The sequence below is a fragment of the Varroa jacobsoni genome, unplaced genomic scaffold (genome assembly GCF_002532875.2).
Source record: "Varroa jacobsoni isolate VJ856 unplaced genomic scaffold, vjacob_1.0 scaffold_253, whole genome shotgun sequence".
NCBI classification, from domain to species: Eukaryota; Metazoa; Arthropoda; class Arachnida; order Mesostigmata; family Varroidae; genus Varroa; species Varroa jacobsoni.
The window spans coordinates 496028-508794 of NW_019213155.1; the positions used below are offsets into that span (position 1 = coordinate 496028).

Here is a 12767-nt window from a genome sequence, read left to right on the forward strand (position 1 = left end):
AGTCTTTGGAGCCTGCGGAAGGCCCTGAAGTGAACTCTGTTAGATATTTAACAGCAATGGCGAAATCAGATTATGTATATCAATTCTGATGCACGAAGAGAAGGACCCCAATTAAGTGGCTGTTTTCGTTTCAAAGAATCAAATGATGATAACTATAGCTCTAAACAGGACCAATAATGCTTCTCAGCAGGCCCACGGGCTGGCCGACTGGCTAGAACGTGCAATGGTGTGTACGTGGTGGGAGGGCAACAGGCCTTCGAGAAGCAATCAGTGCAACTTTCCGGTGTTTGCTTCATTATATCTGAGATTTCATTTCTGATCTGAACGTACGCGAATTCAAGTAGATGCCGAACAGTGCTAAATCGATCTCAGAACAGTCAGATCGCGCTCGTATGCCGTTAGCCTACTAATAGCCTATTTATCAATCAGGCGTTTTCCGATACCCACAGCTTGCACCATTTGCTCTTAATGCTCCTTTAGGCACGGCCAGTACCTTGGAGGAGGTTCGCTGAGCAACGTCGACGACGTCATAATCCGCCGAGTTGAAAAATTTTACAGCACGCCTATCTATGCGGCTGTCACCCGCAAATGGCCTTTGTATTTTGCCGTGTCAACTTCTGCCTGTATCAGACGCGTTTACTATCGACATAAGCGAGTGACCATACGTGAAACGAGCATGAAAAAGAGATCGAATTAAGAAATAACGAAATCGGAACTTCTTCCCGAATCCCAGTGAGCGATGTTGATTGTGACGACGCACTCTGATGCTATCGGATCGTGCAAATTGGTTCTGGGCTCCGTAAAAATGACCAGAAAACGGAAAATGGGACCGACAATACTATGCTAACGAAAAACGACAGAATCCCCTGTTCAGTTAGTGTTCACGTAAGAGATTTGCTTTGTTTCCATAAACAAGCTACATAAACACCGACGCTTTGCCTTTATATATGCCAGCAGTCCTATGAATCACGGCTGCTTGCGGCTTTACGGTGCCCGCTACGCCCGCAGCCTTCATCGCCACCCGAAACAACTCGATTCTGGCTTCTCTTTCCCTTTTCTGTCTTGCCGCATATTTTCTGTCCGTTCTTCTCGTCATAGTCTTCCCCGCCGCGGTTCACTCGAATGGTCTACCAATTTTTCCCTGCTTGTTTTTGACCTTGCTTCTACCAGTATTTTGTTGCTTCAAAAAGACCCGGTGCCTGCCTCTTCCTTATCGGACGTATTATCTGTGGGTCAGAAGCTCCTCTCGTGGTTACCTCCTTTATCTACCAAATTTGGCAACACCGACAAAAAGAGCAGCAGCCGGCAGGCGAGCACCACGCGTAATCTGCAGCCACAACTGCGTTGATTAAATCGCACTTATATATATAAACAATCCAAATTCAACCGTTTCTCCCTAGATTAACATATTGATGAAAGAAAAAAGAAAAATCGACAAGTAGTGGGGAAAGAAAAGAATGAATAATGCAGTATGTTTCGTGGCTGGCGGCAGTTCCAACCGTATAAGCTCCGCTTAGTACAAGCAACGTACAGCTGTTGTCGTCATAGACGTCAATTTGTTGGTATCACCTTGCCATTATCACCGTGCCCATCTTCGAATCGAGACGGCGCTGCTACAACTACTACTACCGATATAACTTCAGCATTAGCGGGCTCACGAACCTGTCGTTGATCGAAATGTATTCCTACAACACTGATGTTTCAGAACCGGTGAAGTGGGAGACGGCTGCCATCCCAAACAATAGGACGGCGAACAAGCGTCAACATAGTAATACATAGCAGCAGAAGCGATTAGCAGGGTCTTTTTGTGTTGTGTTATCGCTGCATACGTATATGCCTATATAGTATCACCGATATCTTGAATCTAATAATCGAGCAACCTGAACAATGCCGAGCTGTTGAAGAAAAGTGGGAAAAATAAAATTGATCTTATGGAAAATATATACGGTGAGTATCGCTGTTAGCTAATATTGACTTGACGCAATGTCAAACTCTGTAATAGATTTTGTAAGTGAAGGTGGCGGGCGCCGCCGTCGCCTCCGCATTACTTAGCCAGATAGCATTTACTCGTCATTTTTTCTATTATGATCTTAACGGTGGACCCATTTGGTGACTCTTGAAGAAACTACCCTACCGGGAGCTTCGAGCTAAGCAGAATGCTAGTTAGAGATGTTGGCCGAAAAATGTAAAAATGCGCCTGTGCCTATAAATAATGTTTGTCTTATATACTTATCTTCTCACCTTAATGAATGCGTCAATCGAGAGAGCCGTGTCATGAAGTCGATGGGCTCGAACCGAGCAACCCTGACGGGGCCTCCTGTTGTAGGTGCTTATTATAAATGTACAAGCGAGCTAAGCTTATTTGTCCTTTCGCTAATGTAGTGTCATCACTTGACATATCTTTTACTTCTCGCTATGAACCTTTTGTCCTTCGTACATCTGCGAGTGCATTTACCCATAGATCTATCCAAAAACCTTTCCTTTGTACGTACATCCAACTAATACAAAATACTGGCATTAATACCGTCCTATTTTAAAGTCATAATCAAACGTGCACACATATTAGAACAATAATCGTAATGTTGATACCCCCACTCTCTGTTGTACGTGTTTATATATAGATATCTGTCTTTATCCGTTATTCTGTTATACGCACACCTACATACATACATACATACATACATACATAGGCTGCATTTAACAAGTTCAAACGAGCATCAAGGAACGCGTTGAAATCGGAGCGAGTGACATATTCTCGTATAAGATCACACGCCTGACTATCTAACTCTGGCGTCCGGTGAATGAGCTATGAATATCTCTAATGTACGTTTCCTGTTATTGTTGTTCATTACTACAAGGGGGAGTGGGGCGAACGTGTACATTTGAAAAATATCGTTAGCGCGGATGAGTGGCCAGTGTCGAGTGAAGTTTTAATCAGTCTTTCGGAATATGTGTTTCGTCGAGCTTGGCTGGCTCCCTCTCGATCTGTGCTTCGGGCTCAAACGGTGTTGATGCTGATCGTGTACCTCTATCGGAATTAGGACGAATGAAGGCTTTGACGTGCCTGCGCAGAGGTACATGTACTGGCCTGCAAACATTTTTGCTTTGCCGCCTTCGTTCCACTTATGCGTATGCGAACTACGTAGCATTTGAGTATAATTGAAAAAGTTGTACTTCTTCTTGCCGAATTCATATGATCAGATTGAAGAACAGCCGAAATTCGTATAACGGAGTTTGATCTGCAAAGGAGGTAGAATGGCGTCGGGCGAAAGACGCTTCTGAACTGCGCCTATAGTCTGTCGGTGGTCTCACGGATCACAGACAAGAGCCTAGAAGACAACAGGTCACAAACGAGTAGATTACGCATTTGATTAAGCAGATGCAGCGGTAGCGCCAGTAGCTGGAAGGAAAAGGATGGAGCAGGAAATTTTTTCTGTTTTAGAAAAGAAAAAATGAGCTAAACTGTAGACGGTTTAATCCTGACCGTTACATCAATAATTCTTCCTTTCCCTCTATTTCCCCTATGCCTATCTGTAATTACTTGCTGTAACGCTAATTTAATTTTGCTCATTATTCGGTGATATGGCTAGCGCCGCAGTTACCCGTGGTGATGCGTCCATTTTTTGTGAAGCCAATGTAATTACTGAGCAACAATCAGCAGTACCAGTAGCAGCCGTTATAATAATGCCTTTTCTGTTTCCATATTGATTCTTTCTAGAGCTATATCGAATAAACGAAATATTAGAGGATTTAAGTCATTTTCAGATTTTTTGTTTTTTTCGTTAAGTGTTAATTGCTCTTGTCATTAGTTTGTGTCCGCCGTTGGTTTTCGTTCTCAAATTCTACTACACATATATAGGACTATGCCGCAACTTATATACCGCTGCAGGGGCAACAATACCGCTTGCAGGGTATCGCTTATGTAATGAGTGTGCTTCTGCTTGTTGGCGAGCTCTGTGCATCATAATAATGATGCACTTACGTTTATTAGTGCAAGGCGATGGGAGGGCGTCACTGTGCACGGCATTTTTGTGTGTTTATTTATGTCTGCGTATTGATAGGCAACTGCCTGACTTCCACCGGCGTACAGAATTAAACCGCATCGGCTATTTCAATGAATAGTCTGATAAAGTCGTGATCAACCGGTTATATACACCGGTTACTATTCGCTTTGTCTGCCGATAGATCCACCGCAATCGCGACTCGTTTGCCACGTGAGCTTCTTTCTTTCGTTGCCGATCTTAGCCCCTGATGGACTTGCCACCATCGATATTGCATCAGCGCTGGCTGCCATTAACAGCTAACCGTTCATAGCAACAACACTACAAATCAGTGTCATTAGTCATCCGGCTTTATTCATTAGCCGATCGAACCTACGTAGCTAAGCAAAGGCTATAAGACGATCTGTACAGAATCGATCCCGCATCCCAGTACCCTACACTCTAATAGACGGGCACTAACGCCGTGGACACCTTCTGGCCCACCGCTGCTGTTACGGCCCACTCAGACCGCTAGAGGGTTAACACTTTTCCACGATGCCACCCCCCCCCCCATCTTGTTCAGTTAAAGCATAGAAGCTTAATTTATAATTACCGATTCCATCACATATAGTTTAATTCCGATATCGTTGTCGGTCAGAGAATAAGTTAGCTTCCTCCCTGTTGTAGGGCGAATAGGGTATTCGAAGCTTATCAATGGTGCTGCAACACAGTTGCCGCATATATATATATATATATATGTCTGTGTGTGTGTATTTGATTTGGTATGTCATAATAAGAGCAATAAACTTGCGTAGATTAGGCCAGATACAACAATCCATAGCGAGCGAGGACCAGTGATGACTAGGAGGTCAAGTGATGGGAAGAGGCCACGTACATCACTTCTACGCCAGCAGTATACCGTTGAAGCTCTGTCAGCCACAGTGCGCATAGACCATTGCACTATCTGGCTGATTTGTTGTTTTATTAGATTCTAGTGTGTGTGTAAGCGTGTGCTATCATTTGCAATTTATATTCGTCCTTGTCTGCTTTTTCGGCCACCCAGGCCTTCGTTGCGGGCTTTGTTTGCTCAACTCATTCTTTACTCTTCCTTATCCTGCAGCCTGCTTCCTTCCCTGCCTCTTTTACGTCGCTTCTAGTGATGCAACATGTGATACCCTCGACGTTTGCCTAATAATAAGTCGTTATGAATGCCCATGTCACTCTGCCTTCCTCGCCAGCACCGGCAGCTTCAGCACTACCGTCAGTAAAGTGTCCGTGTTATCATCTACCTCATCATTATTAGACGCGGCAGCAACAAACGGAAGAGGTATAGCACTCGAGGTAGCAGAAAAAGACTGCTGTTGTCGCTGTTGCGGCCGCTAACCACCACCGTTACTGTCGCTCTGGCGAAGTTCGCTATCAGATCTTTCTACTCAAGGGATAAGCTAGCGTCGAATGATCTTGGGACCGACATGGCATAACATCATGCGCGATGCCTCAACAGGCCGTACGGTCGCTTTGGCCATTGCGCCAAAGTTCTGCACTTCAGCGTTCTCTATACCTCGACGGCGGCCGACTGCAGCTTGACTACGTGCCGTTGAGGGACGGCAAAACGGGAAGCAACAGCAGCAGTTAAAATAAAGAAGACTTGCTTCTAAGCGGCCTACATCAGTAACAGCAGCCACACGCCCAGCTGAAGTCTGGGATCGTTGCGGTCATCATTGTTGTACACGTACATATGTCATGCAAATAAGGTTAAAGGACAATTAGGGATATCCAACAGTTTGTTGGAATTGTAATATTAATGTTGTGAGTTTGCACCGATTATATACTACACACTAATTATACATACTGCAACACGTAGTAGCGTGTAAAGCATACATTTTTCTCAAAGCTATCCTGTGCTTGAACGTTGGCTCAATCCTAAAACTTACTTGTAGACCTATCTGTGTGCTAATCACTGCGTTTGGCAAGTCCTAATAGTATATATATTTATTGAAGAACTTGAATGATAGCCGCTTAATTCAAGCTTACGGTTAAGAACGCGGTGAAGCTAATCAAGTTATTGGAACTTAATTAAGGTAACTACACCGACTCTTAGCGACAGATATTTTAAGCAAAATATTTTTGTTTGTTACAGCCCCAGCCCTGTCCCTGGAGCTTCGGCGAGTTTCGGTGATCAGTTAGCTCTGCAAGCCTTACTGCCATTTGCCGGACCGGTATCTCTCCTGCCCTTCAATACAAACCTCACAGGAGCTCAATCGACGTTCAATGCAACTTCGCTTCTATCCATGGCCTTTTCTAAATTGCCCAATCCAAAAGAAGCCCCTAGTCCACAAAGACTCTTCGCCAAAGAGCTAGGTCATGTTTTTCCACCCTCCTCTCTCAGCCCGTTGGACAAAGAACCCGCCGATAGCTCGTCATCGGAATGCGGTGAACCGAATAAAGTGATCTCTTCAGATCCGCTTCTGGGTGCTAAGGTCATTCGTGTAGGACGCGACCCAGTAGATCGAAAGCATCACATAAAGCGACCCATGAACGCATTCATGGTATGGGCCAAGGATGAGCGGCGCAAGATCCTAAAGGCGTGCCCCGACATGCATAACTCGAACATATCCAAGATTCTCGGCGCCCGCTGGAAGGCCATGAGCAATGCGGAGAAGCAGCCATACTACGAGGAACAGTCGCGGCTTTCCAAACTACACATGGAGAAGCATCCAGATTACAGGTACCGGCCTCGACCCAAAAGGACTTGCATTGTGGACGGCAAGAAGTTGCGCATCTCCGAGTACAAGATGCTGATGAAGCAGCGTCGCGAGGAAATGCAACAAATTGTGGAAACTCCTGGCCAGGAGGGAGTCGAGATGGTGAATGGAAGTTCAACTCCACCAAATCTAGATACGCTTTCGCCACCGCCGCTTGACACGCTCAACTCGTTCGCTTCGGGAACACCTATTTCCGCGATGACCAGCTCTATGGTTCCGGTGTCCTCCATAGGACAGATGGCCACCATCGTTCCATTAAGTGGCCCTGGGCTGGCCTCAGGTCCACCCACACAGCCCGTCTGAGCCTGCACGAGGCATGTATGTCGGATCTAATTTCCTCATGCTAGTCGACTGCGTCGAAAGTAGAAAACGGTTAGTATACCAATTTAATTACAGCAGTGCTTCGAGCGCCTCATTCGATAAATTGTAATTTCTATTCGTATAATCGTGACGAATCTCTTTAATACGAACTGGCGTGCACTTGCACGTAGATAACGCAATAAAATTGCCACGTGTTAGTACCGTCGTCTATTTGTCGCACTGTTTTTTTTTCACGTTTTAGCCTGATCTCTCCCGTTCATTCCTGGGTTCTGATGCCGTGACGATCGTGAAGCGTCAATTATGAGGCGGGCCTTCAAGTACTTGAGCTCGCCGCCGACACCTCCTTATGTATTCGGTTTTCCACTATCTAACGAGTCAGCCTATCATTAGGGTAAGAAGAAGAGGATCCCCTACGCAGACATACGCACTCACTTTTGCTTACACTTAGACACACCTGCACAGTGGAGCACACAGAAGACGCATATAAACGGCGTTAAATACTGAAAATAATTGTACCCTATAGTGTACACAAATGTTCCGCTATTCCTGAGCAAATCTGGATGTTCTTTCTCCGCTGCTGCTTCCGCCGCTGGTGTTGGCCAATGTCTATTCTGGAAAAAAACAACGCCAACATGTGGTAAGGTACAAATTAGCGTTCCAGTATCTTATTTTGCTGTATCATCTGACAGTTACAGACTGGTCACCACCTTTGCTATCGACAGCCGTTCTACTTCTACCTCCCGTTATACTTTTTCTTCAGTAGCTGTAGGTGCCATATAAAGCAATAGTCGTCCGTATACATTTGAAACACCCCAACCTGTACACTCCAGAAGAGTTTGTATCAGCGAACTCCGACGTAAAGTTTAATATCCGCTAGGTCAAATACATATCGTCGAGTCTTAAAAGTAATTCACGTAAGTGTCTACCCTCAACTTAGGCAAAGGCGATATGTTCTATTTGTAGTTGCAGTTAAACATTCTCTACAAATTATTAATTAAAGCTATTAAAAAATAACGAAAGAACGAATTACTTATTCGCTAACTAATTGAAACATAGGCATTCCTGTACAGCAACATCGAACGTGTAGGTCCATATTAAGGTGCTATACTCTTTTAGTAGTGCCTTGCATATTGTGAGGTCCAACGAATAAAGAAAGTGCACTGATCAAGTTTTCATAGCAAGAAAGTACGCTCAAGTCGGCGCTTGACAACCAAATAGGTGAACATGGCAATGAACAGCGTTTCTAACCATTCAGAGCGTTAGATCAAGAGCTATGCGTAATTTCCTACGTGAGTCTGTTGACTACAGGAGTGCTCTATGCACATTCTGGTGAAGTATCGTCTTTTACTTCCCACCACCGACAGTTTGCGCTGGTCCGCTTCTGTCTTCCGTATTTTTGGTGCGAAGTGTGTGTGGGGGGGGGGGGGGGCATCGCCTAACACAGTCTTCTCTTCGCCCAGATTGACGTTCCCTCTGTTATTGTTGTTGTCAGCATCATCGTCGTCGTTTTTGAGATCTCAGTAGCAGTTGAACGATGGATTTGGCCAATATTCGCCAATTGACAGGTAGTAGCCGATGGTTGCCGATCGTCAGGAGTCGGTCCCCACATCAACGAGTTCTTTTCTGCGACGCGTGCCTCTACCTCCCCCCCTCTCTCTCTCTCTCTCTCTCTCGCTGTGTATGTATCTCTCTTGCATCGAAACGCTTCCCTTGTCTTAGTCGTCATTCTGCCATCATCCTATTTGGTCCGTTTCGCGTTGACTGACTAACCATCACGTCCACAATAGACAGTTGCGGCAGCAGATCATAATAAAGGCAATCGATAGGCAACAATTTGATACAGTCGAAGGCCCGATTCGTCGGTTTCCGTTCATTCGGTTGCCAATTGCGATTATCCATCATGGCCGAACTGTGTGACCTTCTACACGCATTCTTCGCATAGTTGTCCGTAAGGCGTAAGGGCGACCTGAACATAAACCTATCATTTGAAAGCATGGTGAGATGCTCAAGAAACGACCGGAGGAAGTGTCAATATGAGAATGTCTACCAGCTGTCTTAAAGCGGTCTCTGAGCTGGGACAGTTATTAACCCATCTATACATATGGAGGGCATCAGCCTTAAATCAACGCGTACATTTTACTTCGAGTACAGATCCACTTATAAGTTGTTTCGTTAATGGATTCTGCAGTGGACGTTTCTAAAAAAGAATTTGCAATAACGTGAACTAGCCTCTCTTCAATACTATGTATCCATTGATCATGTTGTTACCCCACTAATATATATCAAGGCCTGGTTCGAAGTAGTTAAATGTTGGCCCTATATATATATATGTATATACTGTTTTTTCGGTCGATTTGGCTGTTTTCTGTGTTGCAACAAGCGAGAATTGATAGAACAACAGCAAATGTCCTTTGCGAACGACAAGATGTTGTACGGTGAGCACCGTTTGTTGTTGAAATGGTACGGTAGTATTCCGCAAGTGTTATACAGAATAGAGAAGACATTTCTTGCTGGCAAAGGTAACGAATCGAAAATTTCGAAACGATTGGTTCATTCCAAAGTTAGTCAAGAAGCCAAAGAAACCACGAGTCAATAAGAGTATGGCTGCAGTAAGGCGTGGTGTGAGCACCGACCCAACGATTTTCACGCAACGTCGTGCTCGACCTGGTCGATCGCGGAGCACCTTGCGACTAATGTCGAAGCACGAGTTGCATCTTTGTCCCACCAAAGAACAATTAAGAAACAGTTAAAGGTTCAGACCATTATAAACGTTACTAATCACATACCGAAGCAAAAAGTGCGGGCAAAAACTCATTTTTAGTTGAATGATGATGTAAGTAAGAAAAAAAAATCTCATCTGGGTTACGACGAACCCAAGGGTAAGTGTCGAACGACCACTTCACTCAAAAGAAATGGACGATACGCTGTGTTTCTCAAGCGAAGGTATTATTGGAAGTTTCGTCCTCAATGATGATAGAACGGTAGCATTAGTCAATGTTGAGCCGGCTTGTGACATGAAATTAGAGACTCGGAAGCGAACGACTTCCGGATTCAGCAACATGGAAAAGCTTGCACGGTAAAGAATTAATCTACTTGAAGCCATATTCCTATATTTTACTGATTTTGATGAGCGGCGGTAACATCCGTGGCGGCCTCAATCCTGTCATTTAACTTTGATCGATTTTTCTTGTGAAGCTAAGCAAGAAGCGGAGTCCCTAAAACACCACCGAAAACAATCCATGACCTAAAATACTATTCGTGAAATAACTGGTAAAGTTGAAACTTCCAGGGCCGTGATTCAAAATTTCGCAAAATAAATCGAATTATGTAAAAGGTTTTTAAAAGGACACCTTCATCTATAATGCAGATTGAGTCGCTTGAGTTAGCCTAAAGCAAGAATAAAAATACTAAGAGAGATTCACCGTTGGCCTCTATTCTGAAAGCACAGAAAATGGACTATCATTTTTTTGTTCATATATATACATGAATTATATGATGACCTCTATGAATATAGGGTCCGTGTCTGAATCAAGAATTTCCCTTATGCTTAGCTTCTAAAATTGTATTCAAACAAAAACAGATAATCAGATTTTTTGCATCTGGTTATTCCTGACGGTGATATTTATTCAGTGTAACTGCAACTTCGGTTAGGAACTTAACGCACTGATAGGTCATCTCCAATGTCCAATAGGCCCATTATAATGTAAATAACCCGAAATTTACTATAATATATAATACAATAGTATTATATATTACAGTAAATTTCGGGTCGACAGCGAAAACTTGCTAAAATACGAAGGGCTAAAAATTCAAAAAGTACAAAAAAGTTCAAGAAAGAAAACCGCTGAAGCTTATAAAAACAACGTAATAAAACAACTGCTAATTTCTGTACCAAAAAAAAATGGCTTTTTGAACTATTTTTATTAATTTTCGAGCTTTGAAATCTAAATCCTGTGAAGGATCTTTCGGTTTGTCTGATAAAGTTTTTCTCGAACTTTTCAGAAGCCGAATGAGAACAGATAACATCGTATAACCGCTGATTATGGGAGAAATTTTTTTTTAAATTGTTCGGGGTTTGTTCAGCACGGAAAGACTCAATACCCATTGACTTTATCATCGACCTTACTATTAATGACCAGATTATAAGAACAGGTGCCCGGTTGTTCGCTGTGACGAGTTTGCTGTTTTATTCTAGGAAAGAACTAGTCTCTGTGTGGTAATAGAAATAGTTCATTAACTACACTAAACAGCCCTCTAAGGTTTTCCCCAATTCGTATGAATCACCACCATATATGTTTATAGAATAAATGTAAATAAAAAAAAATGTCGTAGACAGTTATCTAGAGCCTGGCTATATACACACATATAATTATCGAGCTTCTGCGGCGTAGGCACTCCGTTCAATTGTTTTATAGATACGGCCGGCTTATTTTGGTTTTGCTGGCGTCACCAACCCCACATAAAATGTTTTGACATCCCTGCTATTGCAATATGCTGGTACGGTCACTACCGTCACACGATATTGTATTTGCCACCAAAAGCTATAATAGGTCGCCGCGGTAGTCGTAGCAGGTCGTTCGCTGATGGGGCGCTTTTGTTCACCCCAACTTCAACTGAACTTATCCGAACGGCAATAGCGGCACTGTTGGAGGAAAGCTGCTAATGGATTGCGCGCCGCTCGATTCTGGGGGTGTGGCGGTCGATAAAGAAAGTCTACACAGAACTGTCTACCGAAAAAGTGACGTTCACCAAAATGACAATAACGATGATGATAAGGATTCTCCGGCGTTTTGGTGTGTAACGATAAGAACGCTCTGACGGAAAACAATGATACGAAGCAGGCGGGGCATCTCTGATGGACAGCGTTGCCGCGAAGCCAATGCAACGAAGCCGGGGGCAGTACGGTATAAATAATAGATATGCCTGCGCTAGCTATCTTCTATGCATCTATACAATCTTTTCTGTATTTATCAAACATTGGAAAGTCGTGCTGGCAGCAGCCGTCAATGGCTAGCAATGGACCTAGCGACGAACCCGCACTCAACTGATTTTTATTGTTAGTGATGACTACACTGATGTTCCGCCCAGAGCTAAGTTCGACGCACCGCATTAGATACTTCTGCGCCGAAACGTACCTACTTAAACAGATGGCAAAACGCGTATGTTGTCCTGTCTATTGTACGTGCGCGCGTGCCAGTCCAAGTGCGCCTGAGATGGGAGGTTTTTATTCGCAGAGGAAGGGAAAAACAACCACGACGATAACTCTAGACTGATTACCACTAGACAATATAACGATACAATGTTGTTTGAAGAGAGGCGTACATCGGCGATAATTAGGCTTAATTATAAACGTCATTTATCGCACTGTAAGATCATTACTGAAGCTCACGCGGGCGCTCCTACAGCCCTATTGCGACCCACAGCGGCGACAAACTCTGCTGGTCGCCGGCGACAGCGGGTTCTGCAACTGGACTGTAGAGAAGGCGCGAGGAAGAGCAGTCTGGGTAGCAAAAAGGCCAACGAATCCTTCTTTAAACGTTGTGGTCGGCTGTTTTGGTCAGCGAATTATAGATTTTTCGTGCAGGCGCATTCTTTCGTCGACAGACGTACAGCAGTCACTCTTACTGCCCTTGTCGCTGTCGTTATTGCTGACGCTGCTGTTGTCATTCGAGCGCGCAATTAAATCACATTCTGTGCCATC

At 44.0% G+C, this 12767-nt stretch overlaps 1 protein-coding gene across 1 annotated transcript in view; it reads left to right on the forward strand.

Annotated features, from left to right (window-relative positions):
- Positions 1 to 12767, forward strand: part of LOC111258629 (uncharacterized) — a 120332-nt gene that overhangs the window by 103524 nt on the left and 4041 nt on the right. The window contains exons 10-11 of the mRNA XM_086967535.1: positions 6121 to 7117; positions 7308 to 7457. Of these exons, the coding sequence (XP_086823661.1) occupies positions 6121 to 7048 (928 nt within the window). The 3' untranslated portion in view covers positions 7049 to 7117; positions 7308 to 7457. The remainder of the gene's footprint in view (positions 1 to 6120; positions 7118 to 7307; positions 7458 to 12767) is intronic.